We start from the raw sequence: 23,808 nt of genomic DNA, 5'->3' as shown, positions 1-23,808 counted from the left end.
CACCCGGGCACAGAGAGGAAACAGGCCTGGGCACAAGGCAGGCTCAAGGTCACTTTGCTACTGCAGGAAGTGCAGGACTCTGCCCGGGGCTTTGATCCCAAGCAGGTGCCTTCTCCACTCAGACCCTCGGTCCCTTCTGTCAATGAAGGAGGCCAGATGGCACGCGGGCCCTTCCGGGAAGCGGTGGGGCTCGTCCAGGGGCCGCCCTGCGCCCGCTGAAGCGCCGCCCAGACACACCTCCGGACAGGGAAGTGTGCTGGGGCCTCACCCACGCCGCCCTGGGTCCGGAGCCTTAAAATGTGCGCTCGATGGAGGCCATCCGCGAAGGCCGCCATACAGCAAAGGGAACAGAAAGCGGGAGCCCCGCGGCCGCAGGTCCCAAGACGGGGACTCGAACCGGCGGGGAGGCGCGCAGCTCCCGACTCCCTGCTGCTGCGCCCGACGGCCTCTAGGACCCAGGGGAGCGCCCTGAGCGCGGCACCTCGCTGGCCAATGGGAGAGCGCGACGGCGAGACATTTGCATGTGGGCGCGCCGCGGCCAATGGGCGGCGGGCGCGCGGGCGCGCGGGCAGGGGGCGGGGCGCTTCGCGGCGGCGGGCGCAGTCTGAGGATGGCCGCGGCCGCGGCCAGTGGAGCCCCGGGCCCGGCCCCCGGCTCCGCCGGGCCCCCGCCGCCCGCCGCGCCGACCTCGGCCGCTCGGGCCCCGCCGCAGGCGCTGCGGAGGCGCGGGGACTCGCGGCGCCGCCAGGCCGCGCTTTTCTTCCTCAACAACATCTCCCTGGACGGGCGGCCCCCGAGCCTGGGCCCGGGCGGAGAGAAGCCCCCGCCGCCGCCCGCCGAGGCCCACGAACCGCCAGCGCCGCCGCCGCCGGAGCCCCCCACCGGCCTGCCCGGGCTGCCCGCCAGGACCCCCGCGCCCCAGGGCCTGCTCAGCCCCACGCAGGTGCCCACCGGCCTCGGCCTGGATGGGCAGCGCCAGAGGTGAGTGGGGGCCCGGCCAGGTCAGCCCAGGACGCGGGGTACAGGGACGGGGACGGGGGCCGGATCAGCCCAGGACTAGGGGTCAGGATTACTTGGGGCCTCATCATCCCAGGACAAGGGGGTCAGGTGACCTGGGGCCTTGTCAGCCCTGGACAGAGGCCAGGACAAAGGGGTTGGGTTCACCTGGGGCCTTGTCAGCCCTGGACAGAGGTTCAGGTGACCTGAGCCCCTATCAACCCAGGACACAGGGGTCAGGGTCAGTCTGGGGCCTCATCAGGCCAGGACAAAGGGGTCAGGTGACCTGGGCCCTCATCAGCCCAGGACACAGAGGTTGGGTTCACCTGGGACCTTGTCAGTCCTGGATACAGAACTGGGGGTTCCTGGGCTCGCTGAGGGTTTCCTCAGGCCCTGTTACCCCCCACACGTAGGGTTCATTGTCCCCTGAATTCTCCCAGCCCCTGAATACGGGGTCTGGATCTCCACGTTGTCAGTGCTCTGAAATGGGTTTTAGGGTTCACTCAGCCCTTATTACCCCTGAGACCCCCAGCCCTGTGGGTTCTGGACATGCCCCCACCCCCATCCACTGGTACCAGTGCCCGGGACACAGGGACACACGGACAGCCCTGTGCATCTCCTCACATTCTTTGAACCGGGCCACACCCTCCATGCCCACCTCCTCAGACCCAGCATGTGGGCCGGGGTCCTCCTGGCACTGTCACTGACACCTGTTCCCAGAGGCCCCTGCACAGCCACATCTCCCATTCCACAGCCACTGGTCTCTGGCACCCCTCCTCTCCCTGTCACTTCCCTGCTGAGCCCCGCCCTTCCCCACATCACTCTCAGCTCGGTATCTTTGGGCCTGTCACACCCTGGGTCTCCATTGGTCCCCCTGCCTTGATTCCATTTCTGGGAACCACCTCAGCCCATCCCAGGGCAACCCCAACCATGAGCCCTGCCTGTCCAGCGTGTGCCCCCTGCCCAGATGGCCCCTGGCTGCCCGACACCCTGTGTCCTTCTCCCAGAGACCACAGGCCCTGGGTGACCCTGCCTCCCACAGCCCTCACCTCCAGGAGTGACTGTGGGCTCTGGGCCCAGGACTGGCTGCTTGTTGCGGTTCCTTCTCAAAGGGAGCCACTGTCCACAGGTCCAAGTGCCTGCTGGGCGGCTGTTCCCAGAGGCAGCCCCTGCAGGTGTGCAGCGAAGGGGCCAACACAGAGCTCTTGGGTCAAGGCTGGCACGTGCTCCTTGCTTACCTGGAGGTCATCAGAGTTGCCCCACGCCCCTGGCCTTCGGGCAGGTGGAGGCATTGGGTTCCTCTAAGGTCTTTGGTTGGGGAAGTTTGGGCCCAGAACACAGCACTCTGTCCTCAAAGACTATGACGTCACATGCAGGTTTCGTCACACGCAGGTCGCGGTGCACTCTATCCTTGGAAGTGTTCCTGGCCGTAGCCAGACTGAGGGTGCCTGCAGACCCAGGCCTGTCCACAAGATGTCCCCCCACGGACATGCCTGGCCGCTGCTCCAGGGAGGGTCAGAGGGGTGATTGGGGCAGAGGGATGGATTTGCCCAAATGTGGCAGCCAGGCCCCATGCATTTGGCATGGCCAGCTCCTTCAGGAAGGCGGGAGAGATGGAACAAGGTGGTGACTCTCCAGGGCAGAGCGGCAAGGCCCTAAGGTGTGGACTCCAAGGGAAGCGGGCTCACCCCAACGGGCCAAGCTCCGCAGGTGTGGTGGGCTTTTCCCTAACCCCGGGCCCTGCTGTTTGACATGGAAACAGCTTTCTTCCTCAGTCCTGCATGTGAGTGTCCAGAACCGGATGGTGACACCAGGCAGACTGGGTGCTGTCATAGGCCCTCCTTCCACAGAGTTCATGCACCCCTGTGTGCACCAGGCCTGGCGTGGAGTGGAGCCCACTTGAGTGGAGGGAGGCAGAGCGTGGCGACCCGCAGGGAAGTGCCTGTGACTGAGAAGGCACCCCCTGCAGGCCCAGAGCCTCCATGGTGACAGTTCTGAGCGCAGCATGCTGCCCAAGTGCAGCACATCCCTGCCCTGTGGGATTGTTAGAAGGTGCGCTGTGGCCGGCATCCCTGGGACAGAATGGGACGTGGCATGGGCTGGGTGCCTGCAGTCCTCCTGCCGTACCCACCATGGGCCCAAGCGCCACCACCCCTTGCCTCGCCCAGGGCTGTCTCCTCCCTTCCCTCCTCCTTGGCCCCCATGTCCCTGTTCAGGTCTTCCCTGAACCCCACTCTGTTCCTGGAGGGGGAGGCGTCCCTCCTGGGGCTCTGCTGCCAAGTTCGTGGTGCTGACCTTGTGTCTGAGGGCCATGGCCCCTCCCCTGATAGGCAGCCCCCAGCGTGAGGACGTCCATTTCTCCCTGCGTTCCCTGGGCCTGGCTGCTGATCGAGGGAAGGGTGGCTGCCCCAGCAAAAGGGGCTGCTAGCTCCTGGCTTGAGAGTTCTAGGATGAGTTGGTTTCAGGAAATGGAGAGAATTCTGAAAGTCCTGAAGGTAGCCCTGATGTTGGTCTTGTGAGTGTGGTGGTTTGACCTGGGCTCTGGGAACAGACTTGGCTTGGAATCCCAGCTGCACTGTTCAGTACCTCTGTGACCTTGAGCAGGTGACATGGCCTCTCTGAGCCTCAATCTCCTCTGAGAAGCGGGTTCACACTAAGCACTAAGCACGGCCTCCCTGAGGTCAGAGGTCAGATGCGTGCCCAGGGCTCGGTGAGGTATGTGGCAAGAGTCAGTGTGAGATGAGCAGAGCCTCTTTTTTTTTGAGACAGGGTCTCTCTCTGTCTCCCAGGCAGGAGTGCAGTGGCGCAATCACAGCTCACTGCAGCCTCTACCTCCTGGGCTCGAGTTATCCTCCTGCCTCAGCCTCCCAGTAGCTGGAACTATAGGCACACACCACACCCTGCTAAGATGGGGTCTCACTATATTGTCTAGGCTGGTCTTAAACTCTGGCTCACGTGATCCGTCTTGGCCTCCCAAGTGCTGGGATTTCAGGTGGCAGCTGCCACACCCAGTCAAATGGAGCTTCCTGTTACAACAAGGCTGCTCAGGGAACAGTCACGTCTCCGTCCTAATACTTACTCTTTCCCAGGGAGGCTCAGCCTGTTGTGGCACTTTGTGTTGAACCAGTGAGTGAATCATTAGAATCCTTGTTTTCCTCACAGAACTTCCAACCAGGTTTATTTTCACTTTTAACTTTGCCATTGCCTAATGCCCAAAAGCAAGTGGGAACTCTGGGCCTCCCCAGCTGGGTTTGAGCAGGTGCCGGGGTGCTCCGCCTGCAGCCTCCTCCCCGCCGCCCCCTCCTCCCAAACCCGGTGGCTTACGGCACCAGCGTGGCCTCTCCCAGCTCTGGAGGCCAGAAGCCCATCCTCAAGGTGTGGACAGACCCACGCTCCCTCTGCAGGCTCCAGGGAGGATTCTTCCTGCCTTTTCCCACTTCTGGTGGCTCCAGGCACTCCCGGGCTTGTGGCTCCAGTTTCTGCCTCCGCCTCCGTGCCGCACTGTTCTGCGTGTCTGTGTCTCCACATGGTGATTTCCTCACAGGGACACCAGTCATTGGATTAGGACTTAACCTGTGACATCTTAACTTGATGACATCTGCTAAGACCCTCAGGGGGCGACGCAGTTCAACTAAGACCCTCTTTCCATCCGAGGTCCCATTCACAGGTACTGGGGTTAGGACTTCACCCTGTCTCTTCTGGGGGCGATACCCTTCAACCCACAACAGCCCTTGGTGAGTGTCCACAACGCTAATGAGGTGAGAGTGGCATCCCCTCAAGCGAACAACTTTCCCCAAATTGCAGCCAGATGTGGCCCAGCAAAGAGCCAGGGTGCAGCCATCAGCAAGCAGAGCCCCCCACTTCTGGAGGGTGTGTGCCGAGATGCTTCTGGGGAAAGGCCTGGGCCTGGGGCTGGGCTGCAGCTGTGGGACAAGCTGCTGTCTGGGCCAGGAGCCACTCAGCGTCGCCAAGCTGCTGTCCAAGTTAAACCAATTCAGCATCTGGCACCTTGTTTACAAGTGTGATTTGGGGGTTTCTTGCTCTCCAGCTGGCAAGCAGCTGGCAGTGGTCAGCTGAGGCCAGAGCCTGGGGGCACATCTCCCATGGCAGCCCAGAGGGCACTGGACACCCCCCACTCCGCCCAGCCCTGTGACCCCATATGGATGCTTTCGCTGGGTGAGGCTGCAGCCCCCGCAGGGAGTGCTGGACTTGGGCGCTTTTGCTTCACCTGGGACTTGATGAGATGGGGCACCCGAGACCAGCCACGCATTCCACAGCTGTGCCCCAGGGTCCAGGGGATGGGGCTGGGGGTGGTCAGACAAAACCACTGCCCACACTTGGAGCTGGGGGCAGCCGAACAACACCACTGCCCACGCCTTCCTGGCGAGAGATCGTTCCAGTCTCCCCGGTGCTGGCGCGGGCACGCCGTGGGACAGAAGCGCAGTCATTCGGCAGAGGCTCCCGGCTGTTCTCACATTGTCAGACCCACCGTCAAGGTCATTTCAATGGCCCCTTTGCCCGGCCGGGCCTCCTGAGTTCCCTCTGAGCCTCAGAGCAGCTCGTACACACAGCTTTGGGTTTCTAATGGGGATGGGGTCTTCAGGCCTCAGCCCCTTCTGGGCATTTCTTCCGTTACAAAGGAAAGGAAATGTACCGAACACTAGAAACAGTGTTTAATAAATAGCAGATTTCTCTTCCTGTCTGTGAGCATGACTTTGGATGGAGGCTTGGTGGCCCGCCATTTAGTGCTGAGAGTGAGTGAAGTGTGTCAGCAGACTGGGGGGGCAGCCTCCCCACTGCCCCAACCCCCAACCCCTTCTTCCCAAGTCAGATGCAGGCAGCTTCGAGCTGGTCACTGCCACGTGGGGGGAACCACGAGTAGGCACCGCCGGTGTAACTCTACGGTGGCTGAGCAGGAGCGGGGCCTCCTGGGACTCAGCAGAACTTGCATTTGCCCCAGCATGTGGGGTGTGGGGCGTGGGCCTTGCCGAGGGCCTCGTTCTTTCTGCTTTGCTCGCTTGTTCCTTGCATGTTTTGGACGGAGGGGTCTGGTGCACGCAGGATGAGGGAAGCACATGGAAGGTGCGTGCAGCTCAGTGCATTTGCCTGGGCACACCCCACGGAGCCACTCCCCTGCGGAGACACAGGCCAATCCCCCAGCTCCCTGGTGCCCCTCCTCAGCCCCTGCCCCACACTGAGGGGACCTGTGTCACCACGTGGCGAGCCTCTCAACCCGTGTGGCGTCTGTGTGCACCTGCAGCATGCTGTGCATGCCGTCCCCTGATCGCGCATGTCCCGCCTCCTGCTGACCGGCATGTGTGCTGCTTCCAGCCAGGCGTAAGGTGGTGCATCTGCACATGCGTGATCCTCTCCGTGTCTGCCGGACACACCGACACCTCTCTGTGGGGCCCGGGACGAGCAGGGGTCCATCTCATGGGTTCCCAGCCCATCCTCCAGAGGGGCCAAGCAATGGACGCTGGCCTGGGTCCCATCTGCACTTGCCAGTGCCCGTCCCGTCAGCAGCAGCGCCCTGCTGCGGTGATGCGTGGAGTTGCAACAGCCCTGGTTCTGGAAGGGAAGCACCTCCCTCGTTCTCCCTTGACACCAGCTCCCGTGGAGGCAGAGGGGAAGGGAAGGCCAAAGCGGCGTCCTCCCCACTTGGCCGCCCTGCCCTGCACCCATGTGCAGGCACCTCCTTCAGCATTGTCAGAGTCTTGTGGACTCAAACCAAAAAACGTGACCTGCAGCGGGGCCAGGTTCACAAAATGAGCCCCTGAGAAACAGTGGAGAGCGGCCGCCATTCCAACTGACACAGTGGGAGCGGCGCCACTGGGTGCCAGAGCCCGGCCGTCCGCGTGTGCTCAGGTCCCCACTCTGTCTCTTACCAGCCATGTCATCTTGGGCAAGTTGCTAAACAGCTCCTTGCCTCAATTTACCCACCCATGAACTGAGCGTCAGAATGCTGCCTCCCTCCTAGAACTGTGCAGATCTAGTTTACTAATAAGATGCTTACAAAAAAGAAAAGAGAAGGAAATTACAGAGAAAGATCTGTAGAAGAACCTGCTGGGAACAGATTTTAAAGCATGGTGGAGAGAAACCCATCATTCCTGCAGCGACCAGAAAATCACGGAGGAGCCGGGCCAGCCGGCAGCAGTGTCAGCCTCCCTGCTGCAGCTCCTCTGCGTCCTGGGCCAGAGGCTCCAACGGTACCGCCAGGCAGGCTGCCACGGGGCCTCAGGTTTCTGCTGGGACCCCCACGGGCCTCCAAATGAGGTCCCAGGCATGCAAATACCCAGGCATCCCCTGGTAATTACCCATGGGAAGAAGCTTCCAGAAAGACACACAGGCTGGTCCTCAGGGCCTCCAGGCCCAGCCTTGTAGGGCAGGACACACAAACACCTCTCTGGGGACAGTCCCCAAATCTCCTCCTTCACCGGCTTCTTTCCCTAGTGTGGGCCCTGCCCATCCAGCCTCCGCTGGGCTCCTCTTGGGGCAGTCTGCCCGCCGTCACCCATCACAGGCCAGCACTCACCTGGGCCTCTCGGGACAGCCGGCGTCTGCCACACACCCCCTCAGCATGCAGCTGGGTGCTCTGCCCCTCCCACTGCCCTCAGAGCCTGCTGCCTACCCCAGCCCCTTAGCTCCTCCTTCCCCACCCACCCCACTGTGCAGGCCAGCCCACCGCATCCCCAGCCCTTCCTGGTCCCATCATCCAAGTGCTCTCCTCTGGCCAGCTGCTCACCCACCTTCTGCAGCCATCCGGCTGGTCCCCTGCCCCCACCTCCAGCTGGGACTGGGCAGGTGCACAGCTGTGTCTGGTGATGGCGCCAATGTGAGGCACCAGGCGTTTTAGTGGATTTTCTGCTTTCAATCCTAGCTTGTTTTCAACAAGCTCTTGTTGACTTTGCCTTTTAAAAGATTTTAATCACATCTTAAGTTCCTGACTTCAAACTGTACTTGGTACCCCTACAACCATGTTCTTTTTCACTTTCAGTACAGTATCCAACAAATTACAGGAGCTATTTCACACTTCATTATACAATATGGTGGCTCACACCTGTAATCCTGACACTTTGGGAGGCCGAGGCCAGCGGATCCTTTGAGATCAGGAGTTCGAGACCAGCCTGGCCAACATGGTGAAACCCCATCTCTACCAAAAATACAAAAATTAGCCAGGCATGGTGACAGGCGCCTGTACTCTCAGCTACTCGGGAGGCTGAGGTAGGAGAATTGCTTGAACCTGGGAGGTGGAGGTTGCACTGAGCCAAGATCGTGCCACTGCACTCTAGACTGGGCCACAGAGTGAGACTCTGTCTCAAAAAAAAAAAAAAAAAAAAAAGGACCTGACCCCATCATCAGTCAAGCATCTGTTCAAAAAAAAAAAAAAAAACAGGCCAGGCACGGTGGCTCACGCCTGTAATCCCAGCACTTTGGGAGGCCGAGGCGGGTGGATCACGAGGTCAGGAGATCAAGACCATCCTGGCTAACAGGGTGAAACCCCGTCTCTACTAAAAATACAAAAAAATTAGCTGAGCGTGGTGGCGGGCACTTGTAGTCCCAGCTACTCAGGAGGCTGAGGCAGGAAAATCACTTGAAGCCGGGAGGTGGAGCTTGCAGTGAGCCAAGATGGCGCCCACTGCACTCCAGCCTGGGCAACAGAGTGAGACTCCATCTCAAAAAAATAAATAAAATAAAATATGGTGGCTCACGCCTGTAATCCCAGCCCTTTGGGAGGCCGAGGCCAGTGGATCATTTAAGGTCAGGAGTTCGAGACCAGACTGGCCAACATGGTGAAACCCCATCTCTACTAAAAAATACAAAAAAATTTGTCGGGCATGGAGGCAGGCACCTGCAATTCCAGCTACTTAGGAGGCTGAGGAGAGAGGATTGCTTGAATCCAGGAGGCGGAGGTTGCAGTGAGCCAAGATGGCGCCATTGCACTTCAGCCTGGGTGACAGAGAGAGACTGCATCTCAAAAAAAGAAAAAAATGACAGCATCAATGTTGGCATCAAGGTGACAGCCTTGGTACCAACCAGGACTACACTGGCTGTGTGACCTGGGCAAGGGCCAGGCCTCTCTGTGCCACTTGATAAATGGGTGTGGTTGTCACTGTGAGCTGTCGAGTGTTGGTGAGGTGGTGGCTGTGGCACTCTCGCTGGCACAGGTGGCACCCACCATGGGACTGTGGCTGTGCCCAACCCAGTGCCTTGGGACAAACACTGGCTCTCAGTGGGAGGCTCCTGGCAAGGGCATGGTGTGGGGACCTGGACTCCAGGCCGGCTCCACCAGAGAGGGGGCCTGAGTGCACCAGGTCTTGTGTGTAAGCCGGGGTCCTGCTGGGGAAAGGCCCATGGGACCCTGAGGACGGCGCTGGCCTGGAGCCTGGAGAGTTCCCAGAAGTGATCCCCAGCAGTACACCTGCCCTTGGCCCAGAGTCCAGATTGGCTGACACTTAATAAAAAGGCTACTGTTGACATGCTGAAAATGCCCCATGCCAAGCCTGGGGGCCAAGTTGCTCCATTTAATAAACCACACAGCACCCTGCAGAGGGCCCCATCACCATTACCACCACCGCCATCACCACCACAACCATCACCATCACCACCACCATCACCACCTCCATCACCATCACTACCACCACCGCCATCACCACCATCACCACCACCACCATCACCACCACCATCACCACCACCACCATCACCATCACCACCATCACCACCACCACCGTCACCACCACCGCCGTCACCGTCACCACCACCACCATCACCACCGCCATCACCATCACCACCATCACCGTCACCACCACCACCATTACCACCATCACCGTCACCACCACCATCACCGTCACCATCACTGTCACCACCACCACCACCATCACCACCACCGCCATCACCACCACCGCCGCCATCACCACCGTCATCACCATCACCACCACCACCATCACCACCACCACCGTCACCACCACCGCCGTCACCGTCACCACCACCACCATCACCACCGCCATCACCATCACCACCATCACCATTACCACCATCACCGTCACCACCACCACCATCACCACCACCATCACCGTCACCGTCACCACCATCACCACCGCCGCCGCCATCACCACCGTCATCACCATCACCACCACCACCATCACCACCACTGTCATCACCACCATCGCCGTCACCACCATCACCACCACCACCATCACCACCACCGCCATCACCACCATCGCCATCACCACCACTGCCGTCACCACCACTGCCATCACCATCACCACCACCGCCATCACCATCACCAACCGCTCCCTTCTGGGGGCCAACAGCCCTGCAGGGCAGGCAGGATCCTCAGACGTGCCACGCCACATCGCCCATCATTGTCATCGCAATTGGAGTGGTTTTCCAATACTGCAACGTTGTATCAACTGGCCTGGGACCTTATCTCCTAAGCTGTGCTTTTGGAATGCCTTGGTGCTCAGGCACACGTTCATGGCTCCCGGTATAAGGGAGAGAACAAAGCTTTTGAGTCCCCGACAGACCTAGGTTCAAGACCCAGCTCTGCACTTGGAGTTGCATGACCCTGAGAGTTACTGAACCACGTCATGTCTCCGCATCAGGATGGCCTCGCTTGGTCCCGAGTGTCGAGGGTCTGAGGAGCAGTGGGCATTGTGCCCTGAGGGGTCTTCAGGGAAGTGCGTTGTACAGTCATTCAGCCAACAAATATTTGCCTGCACGTTTCGCTTATGGGAAACACCTGGGAGACTCCTGAAGTCCAGGCAGGAGGGCAGGCACTAAGGACAGCAGTGAGTGGGGACAAACCCTGCCCCATCCATGGGGCCGGCACTCTGGAAGGGGTGGCAGACGGCAGGTGGGTGGTGAGGCAGGGATGCCTCCTTCCTGTAGTGACCAGTGCCTTGAGCAAGTCACAGAATAGCAGGATCCGGACAGCCTCCCTCAGCGGGCCACCTATGAGCCAAAAAGTTCAGAAAGAGCTGGCCACTGGAAGAGCAGGAACAGAATGTTCCAGACGGAGGAGCAGCCCCCGTGACGGCACTGAGGTGGGAGGGTGTGGCTGGTGCAGGGAGCTGCGAGCCAGGGGAAGGTGGCCTGAGAGCAAGGGGTGCCCAGTGCCCACCCCGCCTGCCCGTGCCATGGTGCCCCGATGCCCAGCTGTGCTTCAGGGAGGGGCAGGCAGCACCAGTCTCAGGCAGCGCTGGGTGGGATGGGCCTGTCAGAGTTGGTGGTGCCCCCAGCAGGGTGTTGCTTGGGGCCGAGCGACCCTCGGTGGGCAGGGCAGGTTGGCGTGCTGTGCTGTGCTGTGCTATCCTATGCCTGAGGAGCCTGTCCTGTCCCCCAGGGCTGCTGGTCCCCAGAGAAGAGCTCAGTGCCTCCAAAACAGGAACCTCTCAAGGCAGGAGGTGCCCCTCCTCCCCGCCTCAGTCTGCACGGGCTCTGGAAGCCCCTCGGCCCATGGGTGCGCCGCTGGGCTGGAGAGTGGCCCTTCCCTGCACAGCGGGCGGCACTCGGTTTCTGGCCACAAAGGCGGCACCCGGGCTGGTGGCCTGTTTTGAGGCTCCATTGTCATCTTGCAGGAAGCGAGTCACGTCCCAGCGCTGCTCCCTGGAGTTTCTGGAAGATGCCGTGGGATGCGCTCCAGCACAGAGGTACACGCCCCCGTCCGCCCCGAGCTCTACGACTCCGCTCGGGCTGCCACTGACCCCTGCGGGGCCAGAGGGTCCTGGGAGGAAAAGAGTGACCTGTGTGCTTTGCCTTGCAGAACCAAACACACATCTGGATCACCGAGACATAAAGGCCTGAAGAAGACCCACTTCATCAAGAACATGAGGCAGTACGACACCAGGAACAGCAGGTATGAAGCGGAGCCGGGAGCCGGGCCAGGGCTGTGGTCTCCAGAAGCCCACGGGGTCCTGCCCGTGTCAGCCAAGCAATCTTCCCTCCACTCCCAAAGCTCCCGCCCGCCCCACACTCCACACGTCTAGAGGTGGACCCTCCTCCCCACCACACTGCTTGCTCCACATCAGCCAAGCACCCGCAGGTCCCTGGTGTCACCACAGCGAGATCACCCTCTCTGGGCTCCCAGGTGAAGGGTCACACGTGGACACCAGCCTCCAGCAACAGTGCTGACGTGAAGGAAAACTGGAGACACAGAAACGGGTGTGGCTGTGAGATGTGTGGGGAGGAGGGCTGGGCTTTGTTGGGAGCATGGAGGAGAGGCTGAATAAACCAAACACCTGGCTGCCCAAAGCTGGCGGAGGGCCGCAGCTGGCACCGGCTGCACCCTGAGAGGCTGTGTCGGGGAGGCCGCAGGGGGTGTTCCTGTGGCCCCGTATTCCCATCACTGCATGTCCTGAGGTGTCCTGAGGTCCAGAGTGCTCCCTTCCTTCTGGAGCTCCCCCTGCCGGGCACCCTCCTTGTGGTGACTGTGGGTCTGGATGGACCCTTGCTCCCCGTCAGTCCTGTACAGCTCCCAGCAGACGTGAGTGCCAGCCCTGGCTCCCGTCATCCAAGCCAGAGAGGGGGAGAAGTTCTCCCACTGTTGTCCCCTTGGTGAGACCCTGGGCCCAGGCAGGGCAGAGCCAGCGTCCAAGGGAGGAGAAACAGTGGCTTCTGCCTGTGCTCTCTGGGCCCGGGGCCCGGCTGCTCGAGCACCTTGGAAGGGAGCCTCCAGGCCAGCCTCTCTGTGGACCTGGATCAGGCCCTTTCTGGTGGTGTTGAGCCCCGCTCCACCCAGGACCTCTGAGGTCTGGCTCGAGGCAGCCCTTGGCCTCGCCATCCTGTCCCCTCTGGCTGCCTCTCATCTCTGAATGAGCCAAGATCCTGAGGTGAGGCCGCCAGCCCTACCCGCACTGGGTCAGGAAGGAGCCTTCGGGATGTCACTGCTGTGCCTGCCCACGTGCAGCGGCGTCCCAGGGAGGGGAACCCCGGTAGCTCCTGTAGGGAATCCACTCTGAGAGCTTGCGGGGGCCAGGCTTAGTGACGGTGGCCACCCGGCCTCCTGGGCCCAAGTCCCCTTGGACAGCATGGGCAGTTTCCCAGCACCTGAATTTAGGCAGAAGGAATTTTCCATGGAAATGTCTGTAGCTCTGGAAGCAGCAGCACCTTGAGCCCCGCTCCCCGGCCCCGTCTCCCCTGACTCTGTACCCCTGCAGGATCGTGCTCATCTGTGCCAAGCGGTCCCTGTGCGCGGCCTTCTCGGTCCTGCCCTATGGGGAAGGCCTGCGGATCAGGTGAGTACTCAGCGCTTGCCTCGCATGCGGTGTCCGTCTAGGCAGAAGGCAAGGCCTGGTCCCCGCCAGGCCCAGGAGGCATCAGAGGGCACTGCGCCCCCAGGTGAGGCTGCCCCCGGGCTCATGCGAGGCTCAGCACGTCAACCTCCAGCAAAGCTCCTCAGGAACCTGGGGCCGTTTCGGGTCCTCACTCTCCAGAGGAGCCGGTTTCTGTTCACGCTGTCGATGTACAGGTGGCTGGGCTGTCCCACCTCCTGTGGACAGAGCCACTTGGTGCTGTGACCATCCAGGCAGTCGTATCCGTGCGTAATTCAGGGAAGGAGGAAACAGCTATGGGGTGGGGATTATGTGTGGCCCTGGCTTAAAAACAGTGGTGGAGAAACCTGCCCGGGCGTGGGCACGTGCACCTAGTGGGCTAGTGAAGGTGGGCGCCACCCCGGGGGCTCTACCAGCCAGTGTCTGTACTGGGGAAGCGGGGCTCAAAAACCCCTCCTTCCATGAAAGCACTCCTGGCGTGCGCCTTCCTGGTCACACCAGTGCCGCCTTTCTTTCCCGAGGGGCTGTGCTGACATTGTTCCCGAGAGCACCTCGGGCCAGCGGACAGGTGGGCTGGGCTGCCAGAGCCTGAGTTCAGCGCAGACCACAGCCCCTTGCCTCTCCCATGTTTGCAGTGACCTGAGGGTGGACAGCCAGAAGCAGAGGCACCCGTCCGGCGGCGTCTCTGTGTCTTCCGAGATGGTCTTTGAGCTAGAAGGTGTGGAGCTAGGAGCAGACGGGAAGGTAAGAGCCTCTTCGCTGGTGGACACCCAGCGCCGTCAGGGCCAGGCAGGCGGGTGGGAGCAGTCCCACGTCAGTGCCCACGAGGCAGACGTGAAGCTGTGCTTCACTCCATGTAAAACGCAAGGGTGGAGTGGATGCGGGCCCGTGCAGCCCTGAGAACGTGGCCCTGGAGCCCGGCGGACTCCCCCGCCTGGCCGTGCCTGAGGTCTGCGCCGCTGCCCCACAGCCAGTGCTCCTGGACACCCCCCCGCTGCAGGGTGGGGCTCGCCAACCCTCTGGCCTCTGTGCCGGTGGTCAGCAGTCTTCAGAGGCAGGGAGAACGTTACAGGCTACAGAACCCAGATAAAGCACAGTAGTGTTCCAGAATGTTCTAGCTATGTGAGGAGCAGCGTCTAGCTCAGACGCAGCCTCAACGGCTTGATCTGAGTTGTTCCCTTCATTTTCCATGCAGGGCTCCTGGCATGTGCGTCTGGGCTTCCTGCAGCGGGAGCTCACTTTGCCCTCTGGTCCCGGGAGGCAGAGCTGAGGCCAGATGCATTTGCTTTTCCAGGTCGTGTCTTATGCGAAGTTCCTGTATCCCACCAACGCCCTGGTCACACACAAGAGTGACAGCCATGGCCTGCTGCCCACACCTCGGCCCAGTGTCCCCCGGACTCTGCCAGGGTCAAGACATAAACCTGCCCCCACCAAGTCGGCACCAGCCAGCACAGAACTAGGTAGCCCACGTGCCTTAACCACGGCCTGGAACAGGGTGACCCGCGTGCCTTAACCACGGCCCAGGGACTGCAGCAGCATCAGCAAGCCCCTTTCAATCTGTAGCCCTCCGTGCAGATGGAGCCTGGGGAACAGGGTCAGGAGAGGAACAGCTCCACACTGAATCGCTGGCCCTGGGCTTGGCCTGAGCCAGGCAGTGGGGAGGAGCTGCATCCACCCACAGATGACTCCAGGGAGGGCCCCTCCTCTCAGGACATCCTTTTCTTGCCCTAAGCCCTGGGCCCTTCAGGAGAGAACCGTGGCCTGGAGCCCCTCCCCTGCTCGGCCTTGCCCCGCCATGGCGCTGGCCTGCCAGACTTGGGGGCTAGATGGGTACTGCTCAAGACTCCTGGTGGGTCAGGGGTTGCCTCTCTTACAGGGAGTGACGTGGGGGACACCCTGGAGTACAACCCCAACCTCCTGGATGACCCGCAGTGGCCCTGCGGCAAGCACAAACGTGTCCTCATCTTTGCGTCGTACATGGTGAGTGCCCTCTCCCAGGGCCTGGGTGCAGGCAGCTGCATACCTGTCCTGGCTCGGGGCGTGTGGGGCAGGCTGTGGGCAAAGCTGCCCCAGGGGCGTGATGTGCCCCCATCCCGGATCGCAGCAGCACAGACAGTGGCGGTGTGCAGGGCAGGCCAGGGAGCAGCGCTGGCCACTCCAGCTGGGGTCCACCCTTGCCCTTCCGCCCTCGGCACCTGGCAACCTGGCTCTCCCCACACCAAGCAGGCATGGGCTCTGGAGTTCTCTCTCTTGAGCCATTTTGTTCTCAGAGATTCGGGGCCTCTCAAGCCACACCGTATGCATGTTTGCAAACCCAGGACAGTGAGAAATCCATCGTACCCAGCAGGCAGGACCCATGGACTGTGCGAGGGGCCGGCCCAACCCTGCCCACTGTCTGTTGCAGACCACAGTGATAGAATACGTGAAGCCCTCAGACCTCAAAAAGGACATGAACGAGACCTTCAGGGAGAAGTTCCCCCATGTCAAACTGACGCTGAGCAAAATCAGGAGGTGAGGACACCCTCTCAGACCATCTCATCGTCCTGGGAGGCCCTGCCAGCCTCTCCTCTCCAGTTTCTGGTAGATTCTCTCCAGCTTGACAAGTCTAGCCGCTGCCCATCCCCAACCCCCTCTCGCCATCTGACCAGGCCCCCAGCAGCAGCTCCCCCACCTCCACCGCCCGCCAAGCCAGGCCCCCCGTGGCCCCATCACACTGCATGCCCCCACACACCACTGGGTCTCTCACAGCCAGACCCTCACAGCAGCCCAGGATCTTTTTAAAACTTGAGTGGGACAAGGCCTCTCTTGTGCCCGGCCCCTCCCAGTGTGTGCTATTTTGTGAGTAGATTCCGTGGCCCTTCCCCTGGCCCACAAAGCGCCCCCATCCAGGCATGCTGGGTGCTCGCCAAGGCCGTCCAGGTGTGCCTCTGCTCTCACATTGTGCCACGCTGATGACCCGTGACCGGAGGAAAGCGAGCAGAAGGCGGCGGAACTGCTGGGCTCACGTCGGGCTCCTGGCCACGGCCCTGTACTGGGGGCCTGCCCTGCCGGCCTCTGCCCCAGTGTTCCAGAGGGCGGCTCACTCAATACCCTGGCACCTCCCTTCAAGGCTCTTCCTAAAACCACTGCCCCCCACCGAGAGCAGAGCCTGTCCTCTGTGGCTCCACCCACCAGGCACAGGTGGGAGCTGCCATGGGTGCCCACCCACGGGACGGGGGAAGCCAAAACCCAGCCTGCGGGTCCCTGCCCATGCGCCCTGCCCTGGGCGTTATACATGGTACGGCGGAGGGTACCATCCCCTGAAGGATGCGGTGGTGTTTCTTGCGGCCCAAAGCTACATCGCTCCAGCCTCGGTTGGTGGTGGCAGGGAGCTGCCTCCTCAGCCCCAGCCAGAGCCCCCAGGGACATGGCTTCTGTCTTAACCCACAGCTTAAAGCGGGAGATGCGGAGCCTGTCGGAGGAGTGCAGCCTGGAGCCCGTGACGGTGGCCATGGCCTACGTGTACTTTGAGAAGCTGGTCCTGCAGGGCAAGCTCAGCAAACAGAACCGCAAGCTGTGCGCTGGCGCCTGCGTGCTGCTGGCCGCCAAGATCAGCAGTGACCTGCGCAAGAGCGGCGTGAAGCAGCTTATCGATGTGAGTGCCCGGCTCGGCAGGCACTGCAGGCAGGGTCATGACATCGAGCCAGGGCCACTGCTGGGATGGGGCTGGCCGGGTGGGAAATGTGGAAGAGGGAAGGCTCCCGTGTAACCCTTCTCTCTTCTCCCCTGCAGAAGTTAGAAGAAAGGTTTCGATTCAACAGGCGCGACCTGATAGGGTTTGAGTTCACAGTGCTCGTGGCCTTGGAGCTGGCCCTGTATCTTCCCGAGAACCAAGTGTTACCTCATTACAGGCGCCTCACCCAGCAGTTCTAGCAGAGGCCCCACAGAAGGCTCAGGGCACCGAGGTGCACTTGCCGGCCTGGGAGGTGTCCCACTGAAGCCCCGCGCCTCCTCCTGCCAGCGCCCCCAGCACCTGCTAGCAGGAGGCACCTGGCCTCCGCTGGTGCAGCTTTCCTTTTTGCCTCTTTGCCATTTCCTTGGAAAGAGACGTCGCTTTCATCCCCAAGTGCACCGTCCCTCCGAGGGGATTTCTGAGAATTCTCCTGCATTTTTACATAAACTAAATGTGAGGTTTGTTACTGGTATTTTTTTCACGTGCCTGAGACCAGCCTGGTACCAGGACCTTTTGTTCACAGCGTGTAGCAGCGAGCCGGCTGCAGTGTGTCTCCCCTGGCCTCGCCTTCTGCAAACCACCGCAGCCACCACAGCGTCAGGGTGGAGATCTGGGTTTCTAGACCTCACTGAACACACTGAAATGGCTGAGTTTAACTTATTTAGGCATTCATCTTGGAGATGTGGTTTTTCGGGTGTAGGTTCCCCAGCAGCGTCTCCCGACACCAACTGTGCCACTGGCTCCCTGCCACCTGAAGCCGAGCTCCTCCAGAGCTTTCTCCGCCCACCTCACTGCATCCCAAGTGGAGCTTTTGGTGTCCAGTTAGGCCAGCGGGAGCAGTCTCCTGATTTATTTTGATCTCATTCTTGGACTCTTGGACCTCTCTGTTCTTCAAGCATCGTGTCACTGTGAAATCCTAACGCCCCTGTGTCCTACAGACCGACGGCGCAACAGACAGCTGCCCATCCCATGCCATGCTCTACCCTCTGCCTCTCACCAGGAGACACTCTGGGCCTCCAGGACAATTGCTGCTTGCCGGCTCTTATTTTTCTAAGCAATATTGTGATGGAGAAAAATAACATATTTATTGGGATTTGGTTTTTTGGGTCTTTTTTTTTTTTTAAGGGAACAAAAAATGGTTAAATGAGGTCTGCTGAAGTTGACTTGAAAACACACTTGACCCTCAGGCAGGAGGGCACTGACCACACCCCACACAACCTCAAAGGGTCAGTGCGTCAGTGTCTTTTCTTCTGAGGCAGGAAACAGGTGCCATCTTGGCCACCTCGGCCAGGGCAGCCCACCATGCTAAAAGGACCCCAAATGGTGGTCGTTGTCCCTTCTGTGCAGGCCAGCAGGGCCCCATCTCTAGTTTTTCCACGTCTGTCTGAAGTTCTTGCAACAAATTCTGCATGGTCCAGCGCTCCAGCTAGCTGCCTCATCAAAAACACTGAATAACCAAGGACTGCTGAGTTTTTCTTCATGGGGGGTCAGCTGGTCTCAAAACTGGCCACTGCCTCAGCCACCAAGCTTTTTCCTACCACTACCTTATAAACCTGCCTGGCCCTGGAGGGGCTCTGGGACGACTTTGTCTCTAGCCCATTAATACAATACATCCTATGCTTTCTGTGCAGACTGGTGCTTCCGCAGAAAGGAGATGCCAATTCTGCTATCACAGAACTCCACCAGCAACTCCACCCGACCCCAGCAGTGGTGCAGGACAGCTGCCAGCACCCACCTGGCCCCCCTCCTTTTCCACAGCCACTCACTGGGGCCACCAAAACCCAGAGATGGCAGGTGTGTGGGACAGACTGGAGGATGAGGACAAACCAAAGCCTTTGTTCTTATTGTGGAGCGTCCCCTTCCATCAAGCAGCCTGCCCTCAGGCCAAGGATGATCCCCTGGAACCCAGTATGCACCCAGAGGGGACTCAACTTCAAAGCTGCTCCACCATGCTGGGTCCCAGGCAGCTTTCCTCTGAAAAGCAACCTCTCCTGCCACCCAGATCCCATCTCAAGAGCTCGCCCATGTTACGAGCATGTGAAGGACTGACTTCCTAATAACTGTTGCAGTTTACAACCTGCCCTCCAGGGACACGTCTCCATGGTTTTTTCTACACATGAATGCGAGAAATGGCTGATAAGCACAGTAATTTAAGATTGTGTATTCATGTAGTGAGATTTAGTCATTAATCAAACCGGTCTTTGTGATGTGTGAAGCCTTCCCTTCAGTTATGTCCCATTTTCATGATGCCAAGAGCTGCCACTGTGTGGTATTCGAGGATTATTGCAACAAAGCCAGTAGTTAAACCAAACTACAGTCTCAGCCTGTCATTCTCTAGAACACATCCAGGTGTCGGAGCTAAGGTGTTCAGCTCGGCTGTGACTATACAAAACCAGGCCTGGTGTTGCTTCCGCACCAGTAGCAGTTGTGGATGTCAATGTGCATAAGCAAGTATCTGACCTCAGAATGTTTGAGTTATTTTGTCTTAGATATCTGTTTTTAAATGGATAATGTATTTGTCCTTTAAACCTCAGTTTTGCAATATGTTTCACAGCTTGTCTCCTTTCAACTAACTGGGTACCCTACCCCACCCGTCACCCACTGACAGCAAAACCTCAACCCTGGGCCTACAGACACAGAATGAACCTGCACAGGTAGGTTTTCATTATTTATTTATGACAAATATTCCACATCTGTGATTCTCTCCAGTCAAAAGTTCCTAGAACCAGGGGAAAAGGACAACGTTAAGACCACGCCTCTGGAGCAGTCCTAGTCCACTCACTCTGCCCAAATGTGAGCCCCCAACCTTACTTTGAGACGATGCCATCGGCCTTGGCCAATCGGAGAATGGAATCATCTGACTCACCCTTAAGAAAAAAAAAAAAGCACACTAAGAATATTTCCACTCCGGCTGCCTGAGATGGCAGAAGGTCAGCTGTGCCACCAGCCCACGTCTCTCCCCCGCTGAGCGAATGGAGACAGGCGCAGAAGGGGAGCCACCTCTCCCGGGGCAGCCTGCAGCCTGACTATGGTGGAGCAGGGTGGGGGGGCACCTCCTAGTGAGAGGCAGAGTCTGCTGCCTGAGTGTCTTCTCAGAGCACCCCTCTTCCACCCTCAAGAAGCGGCAGGCGGCCAGCCCAGTCCAGCTGGCTCAAACTACTCTGCCAGCAAATCTACTCAGGCACCATCACACACTCCAATGCGCAAGGTAAAGTCCACGATGTCCCGAAGTGATGAGCAAAGCCCAGGGAAACACTCACCATCCTACGAATGGCCCCGCAGATAGCATAAGTTTTAAACTGGCCATTAAACCTGCCTGTGACCTTGTCAACCTAGAAAGAGAAGAAGGATCACAAACCACTCCCCCAGGTTTGGGAAACACCAATCCTCAAAGCCAGCCTCTGCCTGTACCTTCATCCTAGGGGCTCCTCCACAAGGGGACAGCCTGCCTTTCCCGCACATACATCACAACCTTCCCGCCTCCCGGGCTCCCAGCTCACCTCGGCCACGTTCATCTGGATGGATGCGTGGTCCTTGGCACCGATGATCCGATTGCTAGCGGAGCTGTAGAGAAAGGGCGCAGTGAGCAGAGGGACTTGGGCGGTAAGAATGAAAGAGGGGACGAGGGAGGTTGGGGGTATATGAATGGAAAAGAGTAACGTCGGGGGCAGGACAAGTTAGGGACGTGACAAGGTAAGGACGGGAGGGGTGTGGGGGAACAAGGGCAGGCGAGGGGACGTGGTGGTTAGGTAAGGACGGAAGAGGGGCATGTGGGGGGTGCTTACCATTTCCGCGGCACGTACAGGTCCACGAACTCGCCGGCGTCGTTCTGCATTTCGAGGCTGGGCTGCGCCTGGGGAGTCACCGCGCGGCGCCCTGAGTACGGCCGGAACCGTGCCCCGGGTCCCGGCGCAAACCGGCCCCTAGGGTCACGGCCCCAGCCGCACCCAGCACCCCGTCCCCCGCGTCCAAGCCCCCACTCCCGCCCCTGCCCCAGCCCTGAGCCCGAAGCCCGCGCCGCGCGCCACACCTGCTGCCACCACACCGCGCGCGAGAGAGAAAGGAAGCAGCTAGTCACCCGGCAGAGATATCGGCGGGCAAGGAGGGGCCTCGGCGAGTGCTTCCGGGTCACGCCACCACAGCGAGTCTGCGCAGTGCGTGCTTGCCGGCCGTTGCCGTGACGCACTTCCGCTTCCGGCGAGGAGGTTCTCGGACCCCGGCCTGCTGGTCCTGGGGCGCGGGGCGTCGTGGGGGTCGTTGTTGAGGGTGGTTGCTGTGTGTGGCGTCTTAGCCTGGCCCCTGGGTTGTGCCCCACGGACGCAGTCGACCCCTGTGAGCGCCTCGGGAGCCCCGAATAGCAGCTGGGAGAAGGGGCGAGGACTGAGCCTCGCTGCCCGCTGCCGGCCGGGCTAGAGATACGGGCGTGCCCCCCATTGTGCGCCTCCCGCCCCCCCGGTCCCCTCACCCTGCGGCCACCTGGGGCGTGGGGCGGTGCTCCTGCCCGTGCACGTAGCCGCTGCGAGCGGAGGCCTGCTCACCTGCTGCCTGCTACTCACTCCCCCGGGCCGGTGGGCGAAGGACACCCGCAGGAACTCGGCAGAGGAGAAATTCAGACGGCTCCCGAGGGTAGGAAAAGACCCCGGCCCACCGTGGAATCTGAAACACCCGACCACTCTGCCATCCCATGTTTCACCAGTCAGACCCCCAGGGCAGGGCAGGGGAAGCAGAATGCAAACTGGGGCACCGTTTCCCTGAAGCGTGTTGGCCGCATTTGTCGTAGTGCTAGAGGTGCATACCCTTGGACCCCGAAAACCCATTCCTGGGAATTTGCTCCAAGGAAGTAAAGATGTTACAAAGATGGACCCACGAAGTATGGTCGTTGGTTATGGGTGGGGTCTTGAGGAAGGCCTTGTTAGTAGCCTGAACCCTGTTGCCAGGAGAAGCTCCAAGCCGGTAGACGGAGGGAGCAGCGCGGCCTATGTTGGGGTCTTCTCTGGGCGGGGGACATGATCCTAGGATGTAGAACTAGCCTCAGAAAACTAAGACTCAGTGGCCAGGTGCGGTGGCTCAGGCCTGTAATCCCAGCGCTTTGGGCGGAGGTGGGTGGATCACCTGAGGTCTGGAGTTCGAGACCCGTCTGGCCAACATGGTGAAACCCCATCTCTACTAAAAATACAAAAAATTAGCTGGGCGTGGTGGCGGGCGCCTGTAGTCCCAGCTACTCCGAAGGCTGAGGCAGGAGAATGGCATGAACCCGGGAGGCGGAGCTTGTAGTGAGCTGAGATCCCGCCACTGCACTCCAGCCTGGGCGACAGAGCAAGACCGCGTCTCAAAAAAAAAAAAGTTTTTTTATGTTTAATTTTTTGGGTACATAGTGGGTGTGTACATTTATGGGGCACATGAGATATTTTCATACAGGCATGCAGTGCGTAGTAATCACATGGGGTATATGGAGCATCCATCACCTCAAGCATTTATCCTTTGCGTTACAAATAATCCAATACTATACTCTTTTAGTCATTTTAAAATGTGCAATTAAATCATTATTGACTGTAGACACCCTGTTGTGCTATCAAACACTAGGTCTTATTCTTTCTGTTTTTTTATACCCATTAACCATCCCCATTTGCCCCCCTCCTCCCACTGTGCTACCCTTCCCAGCCTCTGGTAACCATCTTTATACTGTCTATCTCCACAAATTCAATTGTTTTAATTTTTAGCTCCCACAAATAATAGTGCTGTGATAAACATCGTAGCACATGTATCTCTTTCTTTCTTTCTTTCTTTCTTTCTTTTTTTGAGACAAAGTCTTGCTCTGTCACCCAGGCTGGAGTGCAGTGGTGCGATCTCGGCTCACTGCAACTTCTGCCCCCAGAGTTCAAGTGATTCTCCTGCCTCAGCCTCCTCAGTAGCTGGGACTACAGGCATGAGCCACCACACCCGGCCAGGTATCTCTTTCATATACTGATTTCCTTTCTTTTGGGTATATGCCCAGCAGTGGGATTGCTTTATTTATGGTAGCTCTATTCTTAGTTTTTGTTTGTTTGTTTGTTTGAGACGGAGTCTTGCTCTGTCTCCCAGGCTGGAGTGCAATGGTGCGGTCTTGGCTCACTGCAACCTCCACCTCCCAGGTTCAAGCGATTCTCCTGCCTCAGCCTCCAGAGTAGCTGGGATTACAGGGGTCCGCTACCATGCCTGGCTAATTTTTGTATTTTTAGTAGAGATGGGGTTTCACCATGTTGGCCACGCTGGTCTTGAACTGCTGACCTCATGATCCGCCCACCTTGGCCTCCCAAAGTGCTGGGATTACAGGCGTGAGCCACTACACCTGGCCTACCAAACGTTTTTTAAAGAACTAATACCAATCCTACTGAAACTATTCCGAAAAATAGAGGAGGAGGGAATGCTTCCAATCATTTTATGAGGCCAGTATTATCCTGATACCCAAATCAGACAAAGACACATCAAAAAAAGCAGATTAGAGGCCAGGAGTGATGGCTCATGCCTGTAACCCTAGCACTGTGGGAGGCTGAGGCAGGCAATTGCTTGACCTCAGGAGTCTGAGGCCAGCCAGCCTGGGCAACATGGTGAAACCCCTCTACAAAAAAATTTTAAAATTGGCCAGATGTAGTGGTGTGTGTCTGTAGTCTCAGATGCTCAGGAGGCCGAGGTGGGAGGATCAGTTGAGCCAGGAGGTGGAGGCTACAATGAGCCATGATCATGCCACAGAGCTCCAGCCTGGGTGACAGGAGACCCAGAAAAAAAAAAAAAAAGAAAGGAAGGAAAGAAAGAAAGCCACAGACTGGCAGAAAATATTTTCAAAACCTGTAT

The 23,808-nt window shown here is 59.2% G+C and overlaps 2 protein-coding genes across 2 annotated transcripts; one reads left to right on the top strand and one right to left on the bottom strand.

Moving 5' to 3' along the window:
- The first annotated feature begins 601 nt into the window (after positions 1 to 601).
- Positions 602 to 19,519, top strand: CABLES2 (Cdk5 and Abl enzyme substrate 2). Its single transcript, XM_034947053.3, has 10 exons — positions 602 to 981; positions 11,574 to 11,645; positions 11,759 to 11,851; positions 13,152 to 13,229; positions 13,901 to 14,009; positions 14,560 to 14,725; positions 15,142 to 15,245; positions 15,670 to 15,776; positions 16,695 to 16,899; positions 17,037 to 19,519. Exons 1-10 carry the CDS (start codon positions 611 to 613, stop codon positions 17,175 to 17,177), a joined length of 1,446 nt encoding a protein of 481 aa, XP_034802944.1. The 5' UTR covers positions 602 to 610; the 3' UTR covers positions 17,178 to 19,519.
- Positions 19,520 to 19,632: 113 nt separating this feature from the next.
- Positions 19,633 to 22,776, bottom strand: RPS21 (ribosomal protein S21). Its single transcript, XM_008963208.6, has 6 exons — positions 21,008 to 22,776; positions 20,763 to 20,830; positions 20,478 to 20,541; positions 20,238 to 20,309; positions 19,789 to 19,844; positions 19,633 to 19,696 (listed from the first exon to the last, which is right to left on the bottom strand). Exons 2-6 carry the CDS (start codon positions 20,810 to 20,812, stop codon positions 19,687 to 19,689), a joined length of 252 nt encoding a protein of 83 aa, XP_008961456.1. The 5' UTR covers positions 20,813 to 20,830; positions 21,008 to 22,776; the 3' UTR covers positions 19,633 to 19,686.
- Positions 22,777 to 23,808: the final 1,032 nt, after the last annotated feature.

This window comes from Pan paniscus, chromosome 21 (assembly GCF_029289425.2).
Source record: "Pan paniscus chromosome 21, NHGRI_mPanPan1-v2.0_pri, whole genome shotgun sequence".
NCBI lineage: Eukaryota > Metazoa > Chordata > Mammalia > Primates > Hominidae > Pan > Pan paniscus.
The sequence above is the reverse complement of the archived record's forward strand: the minus strand, read 5'-3'. Positions and strand labels throughout refer to the sequence as shown.

Bases quoted from the DNA above. Each gene is read 5' to 3' on its own strand.
- CABLES2 (XM_034947053.3), top strand. From the start codon at position 611: ATGGCCGCGGCCGCGGCCAGTGGAGCCCCGGGCCCGGCCCCCGGCTCC. The intron at 14,010-14,559 runs GTAAGAGCCTCT...TTGCTTTTCCAG, and splicing joins AGCTAGGAGCAGACGGGAAG to GTCGTGTCTTATGCGAAGTT. The intron at 16,900-17,036 runs GTGAGTGCCCGG...TCTCCCCTGCAG, and splicing joins GCGTGAAGCAGCTTATCGAT to AAGTTAGAAGAAAGGTTTCG.
- RPS21 (XM_008963208.6), bottom strand. From the start codon at position 20,812: ATGCAGAACGACGCCGGCGAGTTCGTGGACCTGTACGTGCCGCGGAAA. The intron at 20,542-20,762 runs GTAAGCACCCCC...CTTTCTCTACAG, and splicing joins CTGTACGTGCCGCGGAAATG to CTCCGCTAGCAATCGGATCA. The intron at 20,310-20,477 runs GTGAGCTGGGAG...TTCTCTTTCTAG, and splicing joins TCCAGATGAACGTGGCCGAG to GTTGACAAGGTCACAGGCAG.